This window comes from Acanthochromis polyacanthus, chromosome 10 (assembly GCF_021347895.1).
Source record: "Acanthochromis polyacanthus isolate Apoly-LR-REF ecotype Palm Island chromosome 10, KAUST_Apoly_ChrSc, whole genome shotgun sequence".
NCBI classification, from domain to species: domain Eukaryota; kingdom Metazoa; phylum Chordata; class Actinopteri; family Pomacentridae; genus Acanthochromis; species Acanthochromis polyacanthus.
This window is the reverse complement of record NC_067122.1, coordinates 30830469-30856204: the sequence shown is the minus strand read 5'-3', so window position 1 is coordinate 30856204 and position 25736 is coordinate 30830469. Positions and strand designations below refer to the sequence as shown.

Sequence of the window (25736 nt, the reverse complement as noted above, 5' to 3'; positions counted from 1 at the left end):
CGTTTTATTTCATCTTTATGGGAATTTTCGGACTTTTCGGCAGCATCTTAATGGCAAGAAACCTCTTCTAACAGACCTACTTCCTGTGCCGCTGGAATGGTTACAAAATAAAAGCCCGTAGCATTAAAAATACGCCTTCAAAATAAAAGCCTGAAGGGAACGGTTATTTTAACACTAGCAAAACAAAGACTTACAAAAAGTGATGAACTGATCAACAGACCTTTATAGGAGTAATTTACACGTGATTTGGTATAAATACATAACGAGCCCATGCATAACACATCCCTGTGCTCAGCACAAGGTCATTTTTATTACAGATTTCATCTGTCGGAAATTATACATCAACTGAGCTGCCTTGGTGGAGTACTGCACTCTGAGTGATTTTCTCGTTCTGTTGTGTCAACGGCTGCACTATGAAATGTGAATTGAAAACATAATTTCTGCTTTTATTGTGCAAGTATTTATCAGTAATACAGTGAAAATGAGAGGAAATGTGAATATTTACTTTGCAAGTCGATGTTGGCGTGCGCCCCTAAATTTTCTACTTGTGCTCAAATGTTAAATGTTTAATTAAATGTTAGGGGCCACCGTGCTCCTAGAAAAAAGTTAGTCTGGAGCCCTGAATATGGATTTATGTTGCAAACAAAAAGTGTTAAATAATTCTTCCTGTTTTATATTTCAGATTCTTCAAAACAGCACCCTTCTGCTTTGATTACTGCTTTGCACACTCTTGGTATTTTCTCAATCATGAGGAAGTCTTCTGGAATGGTTTTCCAACAGTCTTGAAGGACTTCCCAGTGGTGCTGAGCACTTGTTGGCTGCTTTTCTACAATTCTATAATATTATTTATTTGATTCTTTTATCCAAAACGCTGTACATCTGAGAGTGGATACAACACAATCAAGGATCTAGTCAGGAGAAAACAACCTGGACAAGAGCCATGAAACAAGTTCCAGTGTGAGGTTTTAGTTTTTTTAGTTTTTTTCTGAAAGACTGAAAGGGATTCTGCAGATGGAACGGAGTTTGGCAACTCGTTCCACCACCGGGAAACCACAGAGGAGAAGAGTCCAGCAACCAGCCCTGTTCTGGTGGTCGGATATCAGGAGGCCTTTCCTTGGCCGAGCGAAGTGAGAAGGAGGGAGTGTAGACCTTGATGAGAGAGTTCAGGTAGGAGGGAGATGTTTCTATTGTGGTTGTGTATGCAGATGTCAGCTTTATGAATTTTATGTGGGCAGCAACTGGAAGTCAGTGAAGTGATCTGAACAGCAGGGTGACGAGCCGTTTCTGCTGCTGCATTCTGGATCATCTGCAGAGGTTTGACCATGCATGCATTGAGGCCTACCGGTACAGAGTTGCAGCAGTGGATGCATGATATTATGAGAGCCTGGACCAGGAGTTGTGCTGCATGTTCAGAAAGGAAGGACTTGATCTTCCTGATATTGTACAAGGTGAATCAACACAACCAAGCAACAGAGGACACATGAGCCTAGTTGGTCATTGATCATGACACCCAAGTTTCTGGTAGACTCTGAAGTATCTCGCTGAGAGGTAGGACATGAACCAGTGGAAGGTAGATCCTGAGATGCCAAGCTCAGTGAGTGTCAGTTGTTGGTAAATTGTGTTGAACGCCAGCTGATAGATCAAACAGCAACAGAGCTGAAGACTGCCCAGCAGCTCTAGTAGAACACAGTGGTTTTCCTTCTTTCTGCAGTCCATCTCACCCCAAACATCTGGATCGGGTTTAGGTCAGGTGACTGTGGAGGTCAGGTCATCTGAATTAAGCAGCACTCTCCTTATTGGTCAGATAGTCCTTCCACAGCCTGGAGGTGTGTTTGGGGTATTGTCCTGTTGAAAAGTAAATGATGGTCCCACTAAACTGGATGGCATGGCATGTCGCTGCAAGATGCTGTGGTAGCCATTCTGGCTCAGTGTTCCTACAGTTTGGAATAAATCCCCAGCAGTGTCACCAGCAAAGCAATCCCACACCATCACTCCTCCTCCATGCTTCACAATGAGAACCATGCATGTAAAGACCATCCGTTCACTTTTTCTGATCTCACAAAGACACGGCGGGTGGAACCAAAGATCTCACATTTGGACTCACCAGACCAAAGCACAGATTTCCACTGGTCTAATGTCCATTCCTTGACAAATCTCTTCTGCTTGTTGTTCATCCTCAGTGGGGAGTTCCTTGCAGCAATTCCACCATAATGGCCTGATTGGTCATTCTCATCTGCACAGTTGATGAAGAGATGTGTCTGCTACTACAACTCGGAAGAATTTATCTGGGCTCTAATCTGAGGTGTTGCCAACTTCCACTTTCTGAGGCTGGTGACACTAATCAATAATAGAACATGTTCTGATTCGTTTAACACTTTGTTATGTTTACTGCTTAATTCTATATGTGTGCTTTTATAGTTTCAATGTCTTCAGTATTATATATCTAACCCGTCCTATAAGGTGTTTGTTTCACTTCAGTGATTTTGGGGATAGGGAGGAAATTGTGATAGGGTGCTAGACACACCTCATTTTGTGTTTTCCACATAATGGTCTTCATTGTGAAAATACAAAAAGACAACCCTTTTCAATGTGGCATCAATTTCAACATTCTGGGGGTACAAAAAGCTGCTCTTCTCAGTAAGTCATTCCCAGTTCATCATTCAAGCAGCCATGAACACACGAGCAGCACCACCTGGCCATAGCACGCCTTCAGGTCGGTAGCTGGCAGTCAGATGTTGCTGTGAACTTGGTGTGTCTCAAAGTGTCATCAGCAGTACCTAAGGACCTATGCACTCTGACACTGTTATGTACCGTGCAAGTACATACCACACAGCTGCAGGCCTGTTTACCAGAAGTGAGGGGTACTAGGGTTTCCAGACAAACCATTCGGAACCAACTCCACCGCTTTGGCTTGAATGCCAGACGACCGTTGCAGGTGACTCCACTGACACCAAGACACCACCGTGACCGTTTACAGTGGACACAAGACCATGTGACCTGGACAATGCAGCAGTGGTCTACCGTCCTGTTCACTGATGAGTGTCGGGTCACCTTGTACAGAAATGATGGTCGTCAGCGTTGCTGGAGAAGGCAAGGTGATCGATACACCGAGGTCAACATGGTCCCCAGGGTTGGCTTTGGTGGAGGAGGTGCAGCAGGCATCACAGTCAGTGCTAAACAGATTTGGTGATTGTACATGGCTCAGTCAGTGGACGTTCTTACCTCAGAGACATCATAGAATCATCATCATCCCCTAATTCCACCAGCACACCCCCAACTTTCTGTTCATGGAAGATAATGCTCCACCACATGGTGCAAGAATTGTCGCAGCTGGACTGCACCGTAGCGAACGAATATTCGGGTCCAGCCCTAGACATAAAATGAATAATATCCCTAACCCAATATTGTGAACAGTACATACAGCACCCTCCATAATTATTGGCACCCCTGGTTAATGTGTTCAAAGCCTTAAAATAAATTAAATTTTTATTGCAGAAGCATACTCTCACACTGAAAATTGTAGAAAAATGTATTATAGGAGAAGATTAGGTGCTGTTTTGTTGGCAAAAGGGGGTTGTACAAAGTATTAACATCATGAGATGAGATCTCCTAAATTCAGGCATATAATCACCTCTTCTCCAGTCATATTCCTAGTATCTGACTGTAGTAAACAACTGCCCAGTTACTAGACAACCAGCATCTGCTCTCAGGTGTGTTTATTACCTGCAGGGTGTTTCATGTTGCTCTGCCTGCTGCAGCTTATTTAGCTTCATGGGACATATTTGTGCATGTAGAACAGAAATGCTTCTTCACAAGGACGTTTCTGTTCACAGACAGTGCTCTCTGTGCACATATCGTATGCAAAGTTTTCATGTGAATGAGTCTTGAGAAAATAAAAACACTAAATAAAATGTCTGGAAAATGTCTTGAAAATCAGAATAGTATTGTTAGTATTTATAGTATTGTATTATCGTTTTCATATCCTCAGCAGCATCAGGCCTGTCTGAATATGTGTGCTACTCTGATGACATTATAAACACTACATAACAACAGAAATAAAGCTACAGGTGTGCTGGTTTGTTCCTAGCCCAAGGCTCACAAACACACAGGAATCGGCTGCACATTAAATGATACAGGTTCAAACTGATGGCCGAGGACAAGCTGAGTCCTGCTAACATCTGCATTTTAGAATCAGACATTAGAGCAGCATTCTGTTCAGTTCCTCCTTTCATCCAGACTCTTCCTGTCTCAGCAAAATGTATTACATTCCTGTCCGGCTGCATTCTGCCACATTTTGTGTCCAACATGATTTCCTTCTGATTCTGACACATAATCCTTTGCAGCAGAAGATATGTCATTGTATCTGGGCAAGTATAAACAAGCCTGAACTACACACACAAATAATTTCACACTGCACACGGTGGATACTGCATTATGTGTGAGTTGAACAGCAGAGTATTTGCTCTGATGAATAGTCAGAAACACACACTTTACAAAAACTGTATTGAAAATTCAGGCCCCAAAGCAGAAACTCAATGCAACCAAAGTGAGTCCAGCTGTGTGTTTCTGACACACACGTTAGAAAAGCTGTGATCATGAAACTAAACTCAGTCCCCTTGTGATTTCCAATCAGCTTAACTGCATAAACATGGTTCTAAAATGAGTTGTGAACAGCAGAACCCCCTCAGCTTTGGATCTATGGTCTGTGTTTATCTCCATGTCTTCATAATGGCTCCACATGGAAAAAATTTGCCAGAGCAACAGAAAAATATGATTATAAGACATCACAAAGATGAAAAAGGATCCAGGAAGATCAATGAGTCAGTGCTCAGTGAAGCACAGTGAAACACAGTGGCAGCAGTAATCAGGAGGTACAGAAGGAGCCACGGTACCACTAAGAGCTGCAGTGGTCGTCCTCCTAAATGACTCCACAGAGAATGAACTGCTTTCACAATGTAGCTGTGAAAACCAGACTTGGTACAGGGTTATCAATGGAGAACAGAGTTAGTATGAAGCTCACACAGTGTGAAGGACTCTGTAGAACATCAACCTCTATGGATGGAGGACAAGAAAAAAAGAACTTGTTGCTGTTCAGAACAAAACTTCCAGATTAAAGTTTGGTAAATAATGAGAAACGAGGCCTGATGAATGTTGGAAGCACATTCTTCGGTCAGATGAGACTAAGATAAATTTGTTGCTTTCAGATGGAGTCCAGCATGTTTGATGTGAACCTGACCAAAGAATGAGCTCCTGATGAGTTCAGGGCTGGATGAGTGTAAAAGGTGTTGGGTACATGATATTTACAGATGCACCATGAATGTCTGTGGATAAACCAAAGTACTGACTCACAAGATTGAAGAAAAAGAATATTATATATTATATTCCAGCATGAGAACAAAATCACATTAGAGTTTCAAAAACTACAACCAGCACAAGTATGTGTTCCGACTTGAATTCAACAGAACGCCTTTTGGGCAATTTAAAGAGAAAGGTAGAGCAGAATGCCAGAACATTGGGACAGAAATTAGTGGACTCCACTTAATCATCAAATATTAACGTGGACTTCAAAAGTATTGAAGAAATCAAAAATTTGTATGTCAGAAATGAAAGGTGGATTGATTTTTGTTGCATTGAGTTCCTACTGTGGGTCCTGAATTTACTACTACTGATGATACTACTACTACTACTAATGATGTAGGGCTTGAAAAAGAAAGAGTATATGAGCATATTGTTGGGGTTTTGGTGTCTTTCAGCACCTTCAGTTTGTAAAGAGTCCTGCTTGTAGACAAAGAGGTTAGTAAAGTCTGACACAAAGCCCCTTGAACTGAAAATATGTCTGTCAACTCTGTGTTGTGTTCACATGAAAGAAAAACATAAAACGGTAGCAGCAGGCAGAAAAAAAGAGAAGAAGGAAGCCCGTATTACCAGTGTGACCCCCGCAGCCAACACCAGCTGCTACTGGCCGAAACCAAGCTGGGGGGCGGGCCTCGGCGTCTCCAGCAACCACAGCCATTGGTCAGAAATGCCTGACATGCAAAGGGACGGGTGAGGAGGGGGAGGAGGTAAGAGACGCAGAGTGAGGAGGAACTAAAATAAAGGAGGAGGAGGAGGAGGAGGAAGGACAAGAGAGAGAAGAACAACTGTGAGTCACTCACAAATAAACAAACAGAGAGACAAACAGCAGCAGAAGAACAGCATATAGAAGCAGATGAATGTTAATCAGTGAACTCCATGCAGGTCATTATTACACTTCAACACGTGACCACGGCTGCACGTGTTGACTGCCCGACAACACACGCTTTATCTTATCACTGTATACACGACTCAAGGTCTTCAGTTTGTTGTAACGGCTCTCCGAGTAGCAAAAAAGCTTATCACTTTCATTCTCCATGAATCTGTCCCAATTAATGTACATTCTATTATTTAGGGTCTGCAGACATCAGAAAAATATTTACTTATTTGTCGAAAGATTTAAAAAGAAAAATCCCCCAAAAATATTGATTAGTAACATTTTTAAAAATACCTGGAAAAGACTCTAAAATATAATACATAAAGCCCCTAGAAACCTTGAGAAATATACCAACAATAATCCTTAAAATGTGAGCAAAATGTCACAAAAATGCACAAAAAATATTGTGAAAATGTCAGAAAATATTAATAAAACAAAACAAAAAAATAGCCTAAAAAGTTTCTTTCTTGCACTATGACAGTAAATTAACTATCTTTGGACAAAACAAGATATTTAATAAATAATGATCCACATTTTGCACCATTTTAAAGACCAAACAGCTGATCGATTAATGTAGAAAGTAGATGAATCGACAGTACAAATTCAGTTTAGCTGCAGCTGTATTTACAGGCTGTCTGTTTCACACTCGTTTCACAGCTGTGTGCAGGCATCAGGTCACCAGAGTTCAGCTGGACACGTGTAATCTGATGCTGGAGCTGTGTGCAGGTACAGCAGCTGACCGCCTCATTTCCATGTAGTAACAACAGGCCTATCAGAGCTGCTCACATTCAAATTGCTGCATCTCACACTGAACACAACTGACTGAATCTCTGTGAGGCCACCACCCATTTCTAAGACGTGTTTAGGATGAAGGCGCTCTGACAAAAAATGAATAATTACTAAAATCTGTCCAGAACGACTCAAAAAAATTGTCAAAAATGACAAAATCCACTGAAACTTGACCAAAGGAATGCATCCACAATGTGTGACATGCAGTTCTTTTGGTGAACTACAGGTAGGCTGTAAAAATAGTTAAATATCTACAGTGCGTAGAGACTCCATTTTTTCTGGTGTAGGTAACGATATGTTGTATATATGTATATATATGTATATACACTGCTCAAAAAAATTAAAGGAACACTTTTTAATCAAAGTATTGCATCAAATCAGTGAAACATGTGGGATACTGATCTGGTCAATAAGTAACTGAGGGGCTTTTTAGTCAGTTTTAGCTGCTTTGGTGTTCATGAAATTAACAACAGATGCACTAGAGGGGTAACAATGAGACACCCCCCAAAACAGGAATGAGTTTACAGGTGAAGGCCACTGACGTTTTTTCCTTCCTAATGTTTTCTGATTGTTTTCACTAGTTTTGCATTTGGCTAGGGTCAGAGTCACTTCTGGTAGCATGAGGCGATACCTGGACCCTACAGAGGTTCCACAGACAGTCCAACTCCTCCAGGATGGAACATCAATGTGTGCCATTACCAGAAGGTTTGCTGTGTCTCCCAGCACATTCTCAAGCACATGGAGGAGATTCCAGGAGACAGGCAGTTAGTCTGGGAGAGCTGGACAGGACTGTAGAAGGTCCTCAACCCATCAGCAGGACAGGTATCTGCTCCTTTGTGCAAGGAGGACCAGGATGAGCACTGCAATAGCTCTACAAAATGACCTCCAGCAGACCACTGGTGTGAATGTCTCTGATCAAACAATCAGAAAGAGATGAGAGTGGTCTGAGGGCCCAGCGTCCTCTAGTGCCCGCTGTGCTCGCTGACCGGCATTTGCCATAGAACACAGGAATCTGCAGGTCCACCACTGGAGCCCTGTGCTTTTCACAGATGAGAGCAGGTTCACACTGAGCGCATGTGACAGACATGAAAGGGTCTGGAGAAGCCGTGGAGAACGTTATGCTGCCTGTAACATTGTTCAGCATGACCGGTTTGGTGGTGGGTCAGTGATGGTGTGGGGAGGCATATCCATGGAGGGACACACAGACCTCTACAGGCTGGACAATGGCATTCTGACTGCCTTTAGGTATCAGGATGAAATCCTTTGACCCATTATCAGACCCTACATTGGTGCAGTGGTCCTGGATTCCTTCTGGTGCACGACAATGCCCAGTCTTATGTGGTAAGAGAACTCATGCAGTTCCTGGAGGATGAAGGAACTGATACCATTAGCTGGCCCCCATGCTCACCTGACCTGAATCCAATAGAACACCTTTGGAACATTATGTTTTGTTCCATCAGACACCACCAGGTTGCTCCTCAGACTGTCCAGGAGCTCAGTGATGCCCTGGTTCAGTTCTGGGAGGAGATACCCCAGGACACCATCCATCGTCTCATTCAGAGCTTGTCCCGGCATCGTCAGTCTGCATACAAGCACATGGAGGCCATACAAACTACTGAATACCATTTTGAGCTGCTGCCAAGGAATTTCAGAAAGATGGACCAGCCTGCCACATCAGTTTTTCACTTTGATTTTGGGGTGTCTTGAATTTAGCCCTCCTGGGGGGTTGGTCATTTTCATTCCTATCAAACAATGTGGCACTTTTCATTCCTAACACATTATCCAGTCCACATCAATGCTAATATCCAGTTTGTTTTTCCCCGTATTGAAATATGATGTGTTTTCAAAGTGTTCCCTTAATTTTTTTGAGCAGCATATATATATATATATATATATATATATATATGTCAGTGGTCCCCAAACTACGGCCTGCAGGCCGGACCCGGCCCCCTGAACAACACCACAGACACATTATGATTTTTTTTTTTCCAGTCTGGCCACGCGATCGAGACTAATACACGCATAGAATGTGACATTCTTTTCCTCTAGGATTTTTTTCTGTAGGCAGCAGGATCACCGCTCGCCCCCCCCCCTCACACACACACACACACACACACACACACACACACACACACACACACACACACACACACACACACACACACACACACACACACACACACACACACACACACACACACACACACACACAAAGAGTAGATACTGAGAGCACCACAGTTATCTGGAGTTTACCTTAGTCCTCGCAAATACCCGACACAGTGCAAGACTGCTGTGAAGGTGGAGACATGCGGCGGTGGAGTATTTGCGACGATTAAAAAAAATTAAAGGAGCGGCGCTGGAATTTTAGTAGCAGCGGGCTGCAGTTGTAGAATGAATGTAGCATAAACCCTGGGATTAAAAGGAAGGAAAACAAGACCTTTGAGACACTGCTCATATGAGTCATTTAGGTCAGAGATTCTGCTCTGACGACTAAGCTGAACTTTTACCTGTTAAGATCGTGCACGGCACAACAGAAAATTAATGTTCCATGGACTTTTTTTCTGTGAAGAAGCCTGAGAGGGTAATTTGGTTATTATTTATGTCATTAATAGTGTTATTATTTATTTCCTGCCTTTTTTTCTGTGAAGATCCCAGAAAGGGTTATTAATATTTGGCTATGTGTGGCTTTCTGGAAAACAATGTTTACGTTTAGGCACCCCTGCGATCGTCACACTTTTTCTGTTACAAACTGAGCCCGGCCCCCCACCAGAGAAGGTAAAAGTTATGCGGCCCTCACAGGAAAAAGTTTGGGGACCCCTGATATATATTTCAGCTTATTAACATTTTTGTAAGAATAAATAAAGAACATATTCTTGTTTACGATTTTTTAATCATTGCAAAAATGTTACTGCACAGAAGACATTTGTCTCATTCCACAGAGGTGCAGGACTTTAAAACGCATTAATAAAAATGCGACAGAAATACCGCAGATAACTAAGCTGCTGTTTCTGTGTTTGTGTTCTGCTTCATGAGACATGGATACAGCAGCTTGTCCATTCAGGTGATGAATTACAGCTCACGCAGTGAACACTCCCTCTGTGTGGTCTTTATGTCTTTGTAATCTGAGAGCTGTTACAAGCTTATCATTTCCTGTAACTCTGCCCTCATGGCTGACCTTCAGTGACACACCTGTTTGGTAAGTCCTCCTGACACTTAGTTACTGTGAGGAATGGTAGTTAAACAGTGACTAGTCAGTTTTTTTATTCCAGATATTTACGTCATTGTGACCAGTCAAACCACAGTTTGTACATGTTTTTAGTCATTTTAGTCAAATTATGAGTTACTTTAGTTTGCAAAGTGAGATAATTTGTCCAAAGTAGTTTAAATCAATCCACTGGACTTTAAGAAAGTTCCTTGAAGACGTTTCACCTCTCATCCAAGAGGCTTCTTCAGTTCTGGTGGTGGTTGGTGTTGCCTCAGCTTTTAAACCTCTGTGAGGTGTGTCCAGGGCTGTTATTCCAACGACCGATACCAAAACTCATCTGACTACTCAACGATGGTCGTTGTGAGTATCGGTGGGGGTCGTTGAAATGTACAGATGTCACTGAGCCCTCGTGTGCTAATGGTGGTCATTAGCATGAGTCTGCTGAGTCGTTCTTTTGGGGAGTTTTGAAAGGACACCCCCCGTTCAGAGATGGCTTCTCTACTTTGACATGGATGGCTTCTATCACTCCTCTGTCAAACCATCTGTCCTCCCTGTCCAAAACCTGAACATTGGTGTCCTGAAACGAGTGTCCTTCTTCCTTAAGGTGAAGGAAGACTGCTGAATCCTGTCCTGAGGAACTGGCTCTCCTGTGTTGAGCCATGCGCTTGTTAAGTGGCTGTTTGGTTTCCCTTATGCAGAGATCTGAGCATTCCTCACTGCATTTAACTGCATACACCAGGTTGCTCTTCTGGCTGTGTGGTGTGGGGTCTTTTGGGTGGACCAGTCTTTGCCTGAGAGTTTTCAATTTGTTAACTCAAATTGAAAGTTAACCAAAAAAAATGTCCGAAATGCCTCAAAAGCTGTTTAAAACAAATTTAAACCAGCACCAAATTACTCACAAAATCACAGTCTAAAATGACTTGAAACCCGGTCAAAAACTTTGAATAAATTGCCCACAAATTTGCCAAACTTGTAAACTAATATGAGAAAAATGGCTGCAGCAGTATACAGCATGAGGACAGATTAAAGCAGGTGACAGATTTTTAAAGTAGAATGATCAAGCAATAAATGTTCAAAATTTGGGCTCTGGTTATTATTCAGACATGACTTCAGATTTTGTCACTGTTGCTGGTCTGCCCCCGCAGAGCTGACATCATGGTGATGTCACGGCATACCTGGTTGATGACGTAGACTCCATAGTCCAGCTGCTGCCTCTGCAGGATGGGGTGCAAGTAGTACAGCCAGTACTTGAGGTGCTCGTCACGTTTGCGGAACGGGATGATGATGGCGACCTTCTGCAACGCCTTGCAGTCTGTGGGCCTGAAGCGCCCGCCTGGCTGCACTTGGGGGTTGTCCTTCTTTATCTGCTGCAGGCTCACGGGGATGTTGAATTCGATCCGCAGGGGACCCACTGAGGAAGGAAAACACCTGTGAGTCTCAATATCTGATTAGAATATCAATATCTGATACACAGAAATACCTGAAGTTGACTGCAGCTGGTTTATTGCAAACATCAGAACATTAGGGAAACTAAGGCTTGAGACAATAAAGTCAAACAGATGAAAACATCAGGATTTTACAGCTGAATGTAAATCAGTCACTTTGATTGTGTTGTATTTAAAGCTTCAGTTTTGCAGTGGAGTCTTGTGTATTTACAGACAGTCAATCTATTCATTAACTGTCAACTATTACATTTTAATTAGGGACAGACTTCCATTTTTTTCCCCAGGGCTGATATTGATGCAGATTATTTGTAATCAGGAAAGACCGATAACGATATAGAGGGTCCTCGGTTTATGACATATGGTGTTTCGTCAATATGTCAGAACTGGTTACATGGAACTAGTTGACAAGCGGCACTATAATGCGGTTTTGTTTCCATTCTCCGGTTGTGCTTGGATTGTGCTACATTCACTATCTTTTTGTCCTTCATTATGGATCCCAAGCATAAGTCAGACTCTTCTGATGTTTCGAAGAAGGTTGTTGCTAGAGGTACGGACCCGTACCCGTAGCCTTTGGACTACGGATACGACACTTGCCATTTGCCAATCAGATACGCGAGATCTGGTCCCGTGTCTCCCGGTAGACGCTAACGGTACGGACCCGTAGCATCGGTACTACAGGTACGGACCCTAAACCTGACCCTAACACTAACCTTAACCTTTGCTTACCTTTCAACAGTTTGCAGTGGTTAGCAGCTTCTTGACTCGCGAGACTCGCGTACGGGTCCGTATCTGTCTGGCAAATGGAAAGTGCCGTATCTGTAGCCCACAGGCTACGGGTACGGGTCAGTGTCTGTAGACACTACCTTTGAAGAAAAGGAAAGCCGTCTCCATGGAAGTGAAATTATAGGGAATAAAACATTCAGAACAGGGCGAAACACCGACCAACATCGGTCAAGTTGCAAAAAACAGGTCAGCATATTAAAGTGACCCTCTGTTATGAATGAGTAAGACTTTATCTGGTTCTCTAGTGGTTTATTGAACCTTCACACAGGATACTGTGGACCGTAGCCAACGGCAGAATAACTAGAAGAAGCCCATAACTTAGCTCCAGAATAAGTAGAAAAACCCCATAACTTAGCTCCACAATAACTAGAAAAACCCCATAACTTAGCTACACAATAACTAGAAAAACCCCATAACTTAGCTACACAATAACTAGAAAAACCCCATAACTTAGCTCCAGAATAAGTAGAAAAAACCCATAACTTAGCTCCAGAATAAGTAGAAAAACCCCATAACTTAGCTCCAGAATAAGTAGAAAAACCCCATAACTTAGCTCCAGAATAACTAGAAAACCCCATAACTTAGCTCCAGAATAACTAGAAAAACCCCATAACTTAGCTCCAGAATAACTAGAAAAACCTCATAACTTAGCTCCAGAATAACTAGAAGAACCCCATAACTTAGCTCCACAATAACTAGAAAAACCCCATAACTTGGCTCCAGAATAAGTAGAAAAACCCCATAACTTGGCTCCAGAATAAGTAGAAAAACCCCATAACTTAGCTCCACAATAACTAGAAAAACCCCATACCGTAGCTCCAGAATAAGTAGAAAAACCCCATAACTTAGCTCCACAATAACTAGAAAAACCCCATAACTTAGCTCCAGAATAAGTAGAAAAACCCCATAACTTAGCTCCACAATAACTAGAAAAACCCCATACCTTAGCTCCAGAATAACTAGAAAAACCCCATAACTTAGCTCCAGAATAACTAGAAAAACCCCATAACTTAGCTCCAGAATAAGTAGAAAAAACCCATAACTTAGCTCCAGAATAAGTAGAAAAACCCCATAACTTAGCTCCACAATAACTAGAAAAACCCCATAACTTAGCTCCAGAATAAGTAGCAAAACCCCATAACTTAGCTCCAGAATAACTAGAAAAACCCATAACTTAGCTCCACAACAACTAGAAAAACCCCATAACTTAGGTCCAGAATAAGTAGAAAAACCCCATAACTTAGCTCCAGAATAAGTAGAAAAACCCCATAACTTAGCTCCACAACAACTAGAAAACCCCATACCTTAGCTCCAGAATAAGTAGAAAAACCCCATAACTTAGCTCCACAATAACTAGAAAAACCCCATAACTTAGCTCCAGAATAACTAGAAAAACCCCATAACTTAGCTCCAGAATAACTAGAAGAACCCCATAACTTAGCTCTAGAATAACTAGAAAAACCCCATAACTTAGCTCCAGAATAACTAGAAAAACCCCATAATTTAGCGCCAGAATAAGTAGAAAAACCCGTAACTTAGCTCCAGAATAACTAGAAAAAACCATAACTTAGCTCCAGAATAAGTAGAAAAACCCATAACTTAGCTCCACAATAACTAGAAAAACTCATAACTTAGCTCCAGAATAACTAGAAGAACCTCATAACTTAGCTCCAGAATAAGTAGAAAAACCCCATAACTTAGCGCCAGAATAAGTAGAAAAACCCGTAACTTAGCTCCAGAATAACTAGAAAAAACCATAACTTAGCTCCAGAATAAGTAGAAAAACCCATAACTTAGCTCCAGAATAACTAGAAGAACCTCATAACTTAGCTCTAGAATAAGTAGAAAAACCCCATAACTTAGCGCCAGAATAAGAAGAAAAACCCGTAACTTAGCTCCAGAATAACTAGAAAAAACCATAACTTAGCTCCAGAATAAGTAGAAAAACCCCATAACTTAGCTCCACAATAAGTAGAAAAACCCCATAACTTAGCTCCACAATAACTAGAAAAACCCCATAACTTAGCTCCAGAATAAGTAGAAAAACCCCATAACTTGGCTCCAGAATAAGTAGAAAAACCCCATAACTTAGCTCCAGAATAACTAGAAAAACCCCATAACTTAGCTCCAGAATAAGTAGAAAAACCCCATAACTTAGCTCCACAATAACTAGAAAAACCCCATACCTTAGCTCCAGAATAACTAGAAAAATCCCATAACTTAGCTCCAGAATAACTAGAAAAACCCCATAACTTAGCTCCAGAATAAGTAGAAAAAACCCATAACTTAGCTCCAGAATAAGTAGAAAACCCCATAACTTAGCTCCAGAATAACTAGAAAAACCCCATAACTTGGCTCCAGAATAAGTAGAAAAACCCCATAACTTAGCTCCAGAATAACTAGAAAAACCCCATAACTTAGCTCCAGAATAAGTAGAAAAACCCCATAACTTAGCTCCACAATAACTAGAAAAACCCCATACCTTAGCTCCAGAATAACTAGAAGAACCTCATAACTTAGCTCCAGAATAAGTAGAAAAACCCCATAACTTAGCGCCAGAATAAGTAGAAAAAACCCATAACTTAGCTCCAGAATAACTAGAAAAAACCATAACTTAGCTCCAGAATAAGTAGAAAAACCCATAACTTAGCTCCACAATAACTAGAAAAACCCATAACTTAGCTCCAGAATAACTAGAAGAACCTCATAACTTAGCTCTAGAATAAGTAGCAAAACCCCATAACTTAGCTCCAGAATAACTAGAAAAACCCATAACTTAGCTCCACAATAACTAGAAAAATCCCATAACTTAGGTCCAGAATAAGTAGAAAAACCCCATAACTTAGCTCCAGAATAACTAGAAAAACCCCATAACTTAGCTCCAGAATAACTAGAAGAACCCCATAATTTAGCGCCAGAATAAGTAGAAAAACCCGTAACTTAGCTCCAGAATAACTAGAAAAAACCATAACTTAGCTCCAGAATAAGTAGAAAAACCCATAACTTAGCTCCACAATAACTAGAAAAACCCATAACTTAGCTCCAGAATAACTAGAAGAACCTCATAACTTAGCTCCAGAATAAGTAGAAAAACCCCATAACTTAGCGCCAGAATAAGTAGAAAAACCCGTAACTTAGCTCCAGAATAACTAGAAAAAACCATAACTTAGCTCCAGAATAAGTAGAAAAACCCATAACTTAGCTCCACAATAACTAGAAAAACCCATAACTTAGCTCCAGAATAACTAGAAGAACCTCATAACTTAGCTCTAGAATAAGTAGAAAAACCCCATAACTTAGCGCCAGAATAAGAAGAAAAACCCGTAACTTAGCTCCAGAATAACTAGAAAAAACCATAACTTAGCTCCAGAATAACTAGAAAAACCCATAACTTAGCTCCACAATAACTAGAAAAACCCATAACTTAGCTCCAGAATAAGTAGAAAACCCCCATAACTTAGCTCCAGAATTAGCCGCCGTTCCCAGCTCTCTCTACTGTTGACTCTCAGCCAATCAGAGGTGAGCTAACTAAGCATGGCACATTCACTGACATCAGGTAAACCTTGAACTGAACAATAAACATTGAATCCTCAACATCAACAACAATATCAGTCTGTTACAATATTCTGTTATCTTCTAGAAAAGTGATTCATACATGCATGAAAGTCGTTGGTTTTCATGACTTTATGAAGAACTGATCATAACGTGATGCACAGAATGGCTTTGTTTACATTTTTGCTGGAGTTCGGACTTACAACAAAAATTGACTTGCATAGATCAGTAGGAATCGAACTCCGACGCAAGTCTAGGAACCCCTGTGCTTGGAACTGGTATGCATTACATGTATAATGTTTTAACAGCATGAGATACCAGGAAGGTGTCATTCAGAATAAGGATTGTTCATTAATAGGTGTGACTCTAAATGAATATGTAAAACAGAAATAGAAGATAAAAGCTTTGGCTTCATCCATCCCCTTTTCAAACCAAGATATAATTTTATGTCTGTTGTCAAAAGAGCTGTGTGCAGGTTGAAATAAATTTACTGAAGATGCTCTGAGATTGATCAGTCTGTCTCCTGCAGTTATGTCAGCTGTTCTGTTTTCTTAATCTTTCATCGTTTTGTCATTTTATTGTCTGCTAAAGTACAAATCTTAAAGCATTACTATTATTTTCCAGACTCTGTTTCAGGTTAATCTGTGACTGCCCTCTAACTTAGCTCCTAGCTGTTAGCATAGCTTTAGCCACTGTGAGAGAAGCTAACTTCCTGGTCAGTGGTATCGGCTTGTGCTTGTTTAGTTTTTGCAGTCTCTGCTTTAGAAACATTTCTGAGACCAGAGTGACGAGAGAGAGAGAGAGAGATAGGCTGCATCAGACCTGAAGTAACCCATATCATTTATCAATAATTGGTCAGTAAAAATACTGATACGGATCACTGGAAAAATGTCAAATAACCACCACGATAATCTGCCTACCCCTAATTTTGATATATTTATACAGAATTTGGTTTGATCAAATGGCTAATTTTTTGTGAATTTTAAAATAAAACGTGAAATAAAGTGATTTTGATGAAACAGCAGGTTCTCAGGCTCAGAGGGTTAAAGAGCAGCTCTATCTGTTCAGTTAGACAGGTTTTATGTTGGCTTATTCTTCAATAAATTCTCTGTGTTCAGTTTTATTGCTGCTGAACGGATGTGTGGACAGGAAACATCATCCAGCACAGTCTTCAGTGTGTAATCACAGAAATATTTGAATCTCATTAACACATGGACCGTTTTCCAAACAGAGCAGCTGGACCTTAGTCTTTAGTCTTGTTCTTTACTTTGACAGTAAAACCACAGAGACACATCTGCAGAGTTTTTCTGGATGTTTCTGTGACCTGAACATGTTGAAGTCGCAGTGACAGGACAGTCCAAGTCCACAGTCCAAAGCTGTGTAATGACGTGTGAATCTGAAACAGCAGCAGAGGAGCAGCTGCTGCCCATTTATCAGCCCTCCTCAGTTGGAGTTGCCTTCAGTTCCATGAAGTGAAGCAAACATGTCGAGCAAAGTTATAGGATGGCTTTAGAAAATGTAGTATGCTTCTGTCATTGATCAAACCACCCCAGAGCCTCACTCAGGATTTCAGTGCCACACATCACCACGGTTTTAGATGGTTTTATATGCTACTAGACGTTTTGATGAATTTGTGTCCACATTTTTGACATTTTGGTATGTTATCATTCAGGTCTTTGACATTTAGATACGTTGGTATACAGTTTTTGATATTTTGGTGAGTTAATGTCCATTCAGAATGAGTAGCTGTCTTACAGTCCACCAGCTTTATTTACTTTCTTCTGCTTACTTTAAAATGTCAGTCAGGTGCTAAGCTAAATGTTCTCCTGTTGGCTGCAAGAGTCCTCATGCATTCTCAGCATCTGAGGAAGTAAACACCCTGCGGATTACTGTTACTATTGATGGTAATGTCCCCACAGCAGTAGCAGAATCCTTAGCGTTAGCACGTTGTGTGGCTAACATTAGCTTTAATCATGCGTCTACAGGTCAGACCTCTGTGGAAGCTAAGTTAAACCAGTAAACAAGGACGAGGTGGGTTACTGTGCTTTTATATCACCTGTTTAGCTTCAGTTCAACCTAAACTCTCCTGCTGCTTAAATCGGTTAGCTTCTCTCTTGCTCTCTGTCATAAACTGCATTTTAAAACAGATGAATACCCAATAAATCTGTTCTCATTTACATATTTTCTGTTTCTGTTTTCAGACAGCAGAGGAAGCAAAAAATACAGACTGAAACACAGCCTGTTCAAACTACAATATAACCAGTATTGATTTTTATAACGCTATCTGACAAAGTCACCCAACAGGAGTGAAAAACAGCAGCTGCCTGGATCTGACTTTCCTGCTTTTATAAGTATTAGTCACTGCATACCTCACAGATTTTTAACATCCAATGATGTATGTCAGAAACAGATTTGAGCTTATTTGAAGTCAGAAAAAGGGAACAAAAACTTTCCTGCACACTTTGATACTTATATTTACACTCTCACACACTGAATGAGAATCTTGCCACGGTATTAAAGTTGCCTCAACGTTGGTTTTTTCCTTGCTACGTTGTTAGTGCTACTACTGCTGCTGTGGGTGGTGACTCCATTAGCTCTCTTACCCAGACAGTTTTTTTGCAAAGTTCAGAATGAATAAAGTTTGACTGTGAAATCAGACACACATCACTGTGTGTTGACACTGAACAAGCAACTCTTATGTTTATTTCCTGTTACTGTGATGCTGTAGCCTAGCCGCGCTAGACCCAGGTCTTAATACACAAGGGTCTAGGGAAGCTCAACAGGGAGGGAGGCGGGCTGAAAGGTTGTCTTTCAAATCCCTCTGCAGCAATTGGGTAGGTATACAACCAATCAGTGCAACGAATAGACTGACGGAGTTCCTAGAGCACCGGCGGATTGTGGCTAAGTCCCATTAGCTTCCCAACCAGCGGAGCCAACTGGTGTATTAAGGATTTGCCATATCCCGTCGGCATAAGTCCAAATACGTCTTTCTTCTTAATGAAACACTTCAGTGCCGTCCTTTGTTTATCTTTCAAGTTGAATTTTAGCTTCAAATCTTTAAGGGCTGTGGCCAAAGCTGAGTCCAAAGATAACTGTTTATTGTTTCCGGTTGTTTCTGTCAGAATCGTCGCACCTCTGTCGTCACTTCGTTACGCCCGCCTTCTGACTCTACACTTCATGGTGATTGGTCCGGCCAGTTTAGGAGCATCCAGCCTCGAGCCTTATGGAGGGTAACTAGACCCACCCTGGCAGAGAATTAAATTTGTTGCCGTGGGTTGTCTAGCGCAGCTAGGATAGTGATGCTGCATTCAGTCCACAGACCATTTAGTGTCTCTCCGAGGTCATTTGGTCTCTCTGCGGTCATTTGGTGTCTCTTTGTGTTGGTTTTGTTTCTTTTTGTGGTTCGAGTGTCCTGTGAACCAAGAATTGGAGGTTGTGCTCATCAGTAATCTGCTCTACAGACTTTCCTTGTAAAACAAGGACACTTGTGTTAACTTGTAACAGCACAACAGACAGCCTCCAGTCGCTGCTGGACATGTCCACATCTGTCTCAGTGACAAAGACACATCTGGTTTCCAACCAAATGTCTCCTTAGAGATTTGTAAGGTGTGAGCTGCTGCTTCTGCAGCCTGTAACTCCTCCCTCATAGCAAGCTGCTACTGAAGAAGAAGACAGGACAGAAACCTGAGCTCAGACACAAACCATGAAGAAGGAGGAGGAGCGTCCATTGAGCCTTTCATTGGTTAACATCTCTCACATCTGGAAAAGGCTGAGGAAGCATTCCAACTAACAGACCTACATCAGTGTTCAGACTAAAGACACGCTGTTAGAGTGAGGAGATGACCTCCAGATCACAGCTGGATCACAGCTGGATATCAAAGAGCTCACTCTTAGCGTCTTCACATCTGGACAAACTACAGAGGTCAGAAGTAACCTGACACTCATTCACTTAAAACATGTCAGCAGGTTTGCATGTTATCAAAAAAAAAAAATCCTCATAAACAGAAAGCAAACTGCATATTTTCATTTTTCTGATGGCCTGTGCTGCTCTATCAGAAAACATAACCAAATCTGTATTTTAAAAAATCCCTTTAACGTGCATGTCTCATTTAGAAATTCTCCACAAATAAATTGTTCGCTCTAACCAGTAGACTGCTAGGAAAGTAAAGCTACTGAATGAAAAAAGAAAAGCACTGTGACCCAAAAACAGTACAGAGAGAAGAAAGCTGTTGGAAGTTACTTTAAGCCTGGTCAAACACCTTTCTTCACTTTATGGGCATGGGAAAGTTTTTCAACGTTATGAAATTGGAAGAGTTAAGTTTCTTATACTATAGATACCTAATTATAGTAGTCATAATTATCATTATGACTAACCCTAAACAGATAAGAACCCTGACAACTGAATTTCCCTTCGGGGATGAATAAAGTGATTCCGACTATAGATACTTAATGATAGATTCTATAGCAAGTGAAGCGTCAGTTTCTCCAGTGTTGAACATGTTGATTCCAGCTTTTTAAACTTGTTGCAGAATAACAAAATAACTGTCTTAATTGTCTTACGTGTTGCCCTGGGAATTTATTTATTTCTTGAGCATTGTATATTTAGAACTTTTGTTAATATTTTTAGAATTTTGGTGGGGAATTGTATTTAAATTTTATTCATAGTTTTCAGACATTTTAGAGAGACTGTTTGGGGATTTTATTTATTTAGAGTTCTCTTGTATTTTATTCATTTCTGTAGACACTTTTGTGTCTATAGTAAGTTTGATTAATATGTTGTGAACATTCTGTTAAAATTTTATGAGTCTTTCTACTAGTTGTGATTTATTTTCTTTTAATATGAAATCTCAGACATTTGTGAGACATTATATTTATTTTCTTGTAATTATCCGAATATATTTTGGTTTGTTCTTAATGTATTTAGACATTTCTGACATTTTATTAAGACTTTTTATTACAATTTTTTGACACTGATGTTTGTGTTCTGCTTTCTGGATTATGTAATTTTTTAAGGCTTTTATCCTTTTTTATTGTATTTATAACTGTCAGATATACGAGACATTTCATTCATTTTTGTAAACACTGTTGGAATGTTTTAATATGTTTGAACATTTTGGTAATATTTTAGGAGACATTTTAATATTTATGACATTTTTCTCAGACGTTTGTGAGACATTTTATTAATTTTTTAGTAATTCTCCTAATATCCTTTGATTTGTTCTTAGATGTTTCTGACATTTTGTTCATTTTCTTAAAATTTTTAGATTTTCTATTGAAATTGTTTGACATTTATGTTTTGTTTTGTTTTTTAAAGACATTTGGGGATTTAAAAAGATGGAACATTTTGTTTAGAATTGAAAAGCTTTGGTTGTTCTTTTTCAATGTATTATTAATTATCAGATGTATGAGACATTGCATTTATTTCCAAGACTTTTACTAGTATCGTTTGACATGTTTTCTAACTAGCAGTATTGATTAATCAGCTGGTCAGAGCTCTGAAGTTGAACCCTGCCTGGACCAGTCTTACCCAGCAGAGGAGACGTCTCGGGGCACTTGTCCAGCTCCTTCTGTGGCTCCCCGGGCCGCAGCTGCTCCTGCTCCTGCTCCCGGACCCTCTGCTCTTCCTCCAGCTTGGTTCGGGAAGTGAACGCGCTGGTTGTGAGCTGGCTGGACGTTGCTGTCACATTGTGATGGAGGGACTGCTGGTTCTGAGCGAAGGCGAAACGCAGGTCCAAGGAGCGGACGTAGAAGAAGACGGTGACGGAAATGTGGAGGAAGCACAGCAGCACCACTAGCTTACAGGTCCGGTGGAGAAGGTTGAAGTTCACGGCGGAATCTCCGGGCATCCTGACCCTGGAGCTGTCGACTCGAACCCGGCAGAGTGAAGTTGTGAAAATTGCGGAGTGTGGAGCTTTTCTGTTCCCGAACTGTTAGCTGCTTTCCGACTCCATTTTTTTTAAAAGTTCGCTGGAAAGTTGTCGCCGCTGTGGTCCGGTCAAATGAAGGCGATGATCCCGGAAAGAAGCCGAAAAATAGAGTAGAGCGTCGGAGAAAGTTTGTTAGCAGTTAGCTCAGTTAGCTTTCTCGGTGTGAAGTAACGGGGAGAGCTCACCGCTACACGGTTAACGGCTCAGGAAGTCTGTGTCTCCGTCAGCGGACTGCTCGAAAAAAGGCGGAGAAACACGAAAAGTTCTACAAATGTCTATCTGTGGGTGAGTTTCACCGGTTTTCGACAGAACCTGCTGCTGCCTGGGAGTTCACAAGTCTGGACGAAAGTCGGTGAAGTTTCCATCCGCTGAGGAAGTGATCTGCAAAGTTACACAGCGAACACCTCCAGCTGCAGACTTCCCCGAGCAGAGGGCTTCAAAATAATGCGACGATACAGCAGCAGGTTTCAAAATAAAAAAGCCTCTCATTGGAAGCACCTTGGCCTTAACCTTTCACATCTGTTTCTGTCGAGCTTCTCCAGCTTTTCTGACTCTCTCCTCCTGGTGTGAAATCAGACTCATCAGAATTTAAAAGTTGCTGAATTTGATCCATCACTGTGTGAACACATGCAATCTGGCAACTATTCCCATTCATATTCGTACCTAGCAGGGGTGTCAAACATGTGGCCCCTGGGCCAAAACTGGCCCTCCAGAGTGTCCAGTCTGGCCCTCAAAGTGTAAAAAATTACAGAGAAGACATTTACTGCTAATTTTAAATTTTGTGAAACTTTAAATTAATTTAGTTTTGTCTTATTTTTTGTCTTGACGTTGTTGATTTAATAATAATAAAAAAAAATACTACACTGTTCAGGTCCAGATAGCTGTGACTAAATGTTTTATTCCTTTGTAGAAACTCTGATCTATAACTTGTAATGTATAAATTATAAACTGAGGCATAATGTTGTTGAAACTGAATTTATTTTTCTTTAAAAATTTCAGGTTGTTCATGATGTTTTGTAAAAAGATAGTTCCTTAGATATGAACATTTTCAGAATGTGCATTTTTGCACTAAAACAAAAGAAACATTTGTGATTGCATGTCAACGAAGGGAAAACTCTGACTGTTGTAAGGGGGAATACATTTAAGGAACAGAATGCCATTACTGAACCCAAGTGGTGTTTTGTTGTTGGACTTCTGTGATAGCCAAAGACTGGACATAACAAACACCATGTCAGGGTATAAACGTAGCTCATAAGTGTACGTGATACCAGAGCATCTTAGCCAAAGGTCGATGATAGACTAAATAGTCATGTCATCAGACCTGCGTATATGTAGGACTCTCGGGTGAAGAGAGGAGCAGAGCTGGTCAGCTGATCACCACCTAGTGGTGAGTTGGATCAGATGGCAAGGAAGACTGGTGTAACAGACCTGGTAAACCCAAATGTGTAGTGAGGGTGAACTGGGAATGTCTGGCGGAGACCCCTGTCTGTGGGGTTTTTGTCGGGAAAATTCTTCAGTGAGTCCCTGACTGACTTGACTCTGAGTATTCACTCAGAGTCATCTCTCAAGTCAAAGCAAAGTTTTATGAGCACAAGGAATCACTTTAACAGAACACAGAACGAGTGACTGGCAAAAGTGGAAAATAGCATAGTTTTATACTGGCACATAAGTATGTTTTACACCATGTTTTGTGTTATGTTTAGTTCATTACAGGTGGGGCGGTTAGGACTGGTTCTTTTCCTGCAAATTCCTTTGTGAGCAGGATGTTGTTTGCTTGTCTTATTAAAGATTGTTAGCTTTTGCAAGACAGAAGTTCTTCTGAAGGGTGTCTTGATACTTAACTACAGTGAACCCTCGCTATAACGCGGTTCACCTTTCGCGGCTTCGCTGTTTTTTTAGTGCATTTTTTATGCTTTTTTTAACAGTTCATTGTGTTCTGCATCCTGATTGGCTAAGGGACTGACCAAACGTGAACAGACTCCGCCCCTCGTCTCCTCTGCCATACAGGCCAGCGGCTGCCTGCTGTGGAGCGCTGGATCATTTCTCTTCCTTGGTCTCCATGTAGTGAGACACCCTGAAAGACGGAGCAGCCTTATTCTTTTTCCCCCACCTTCAACCGGACAGTGGACGTGGTCCCCAGCCGTCTCTGGCCACCGGCAGCCGCGCTCCCCAGGAGAGAGTGCCAGCGCGAGCCTTCCCCACCCCCGACTGCTCCGATTGACTTCAGCGGCCCGCTCTCTGAGGCAAGAGTACCGCCGCGGCGTCCACCTGGCTGCAGCTGCAGCGCTCCCCCAGGTGCAGTATTGTATAATAACTGTAAAAAATAAAGCTGGACTACTTCACGGATTTCGCCTATCGTGGGTTCTTTTTGGAACGTAACCCCCGCGATAAATGAGGGTTCACTATACTTTTTCTGTTTTCTTTTGAGGCCGTTGTAAGGTCCTAGTGTTAATTTTGTGAACTTAGTGTAGTGTTAGAGCTGGTTTAGTACTGATAGTTGGTGGAGTGTCCTCCGCCATGCCAGTGGGAATGCCGTTCTCACAGACGCCGTCCATGGTCACTGAGGCACGGGGCGTCAACGAATTGTTAGGGTAAGCTCAGGTGCAGGGAATGAACAGGCCAACTTTAAAGGCAACACAAGATTTTATTTACAGAAGGTAAAAAACTACAGAACAAAAAAGGACTACAAGCGGAAACACCTGCTAGTGACAGGGCGGAAAATAACATTACTGATAAGGAGCATAAGATAGAAACTCCACTGAATTACTCGGCCTTAATTTCCACATCCGACTGAAGTCCACTACTAAACACAACTGCTCTTACGAGAGCAGATACTACATGTATTCCAATTCTGCCGATTGTCTCTGAGAGACCAAACTATGACTACAAAAACACAGCTGCTCCTACGAGAGCGATACTACGGGTTACTCAAATTCTACGAAGGTCTCTAATACCTGGGATCAGACAAATATGAAGCATAAAATTGAACTGAGATCAGATAAATATAAAGTTTAAACCTGACGTGAGATCAGATAAAGTTAAAAACTGACCTGAGATTAGATAAATATGACGCTTGAAATTGGCCTGAGATCAGTTAAATATGAAAACTGATCTGAGATCAGGTAAATATAAAGTTTAAAATTGACCTGAGATCAGATAAAGCTTAAAACTGATATTAGATCAGATAAAGTTAAAAATTGTCCTGAGATCAAGTAAAGTTTAAAACTTACCTCTGGTCAGATAAATATGAAGTTTAAAACCTAACTGAGGTCAGATAATTATGAAGCTTAAAACTGACCTGAGATCAGATAAAGTTTTAAGGGGCCTGATATCAGATCAATAATATAAAGTTTAAAATTGACCTTAGATCAGGTAAATATAAAGTTTGAACTGACCTGACATCAGATAAACTTTAAGCCTGAGTGAGATCAGATAAATACAGGGACGGCTGGTATAAATGGGCTAACAGGGCTAAGCCCTCCAAGCTAACACAAAAAGATGAGAAATTGTTTTTCAAATAACTTACAACAGATTGGTTTTAGGTTTAGTGAAACCAAAGGTAGCACAGCACCAAATCAGTCAAAAGAAAAACATAGAATATCTCTAAATGGGCCTTATTTTTACAGCCCAAGCAGATCAGTCCGCTTTTCATTCCATTTCGTTCTTTGTAAGTGATTGACAGGTGTCATGTCCCGCCCCCGTTCATTTACTGATCATTTGGGCTAATTCACTCAGCCACAGGCCTTGACTTTGACCAATAACAGAGAGTTTAACACAGCGTGCTGCTATTTGTGCCAAAGTTGGGA

At 41.1% G+C, this 25736-nt stretch overlaps 1 protein-coding gene across 1 annotated transcript in view; it reads right to left on the bottom strand.

Annotated features, from left to right (window-relative positions):
• b4galt1l (DP-Gal:betaGlcNAc beta 1,4- galactosyltransferase, polypeptide 1, like) overlaps window positions 1-22335 on the bottom strand; it is a 36078-nt gene extending 13743 nt beyond the window's left edge. The window contains exons 1-2 of the mRNA XM_051954210.1: window positions 21531-22335; window positions 11399-11634 (exon numbers count right to left, since the gene is read on the bottom strand). Coding sequence (XP_051810170.1) covers window positions 11399-11634; window positions 21531-21849 — 555 coding nt within the window. The 5' untranslated portion in view covers window positions 21850-22335. The remainder of the gene's footprint in view (window positions 1-11398; window positions 11635-21530) is intronic.
• Window positions 22336-25736: the final 3401 nt, after the last annotated feature.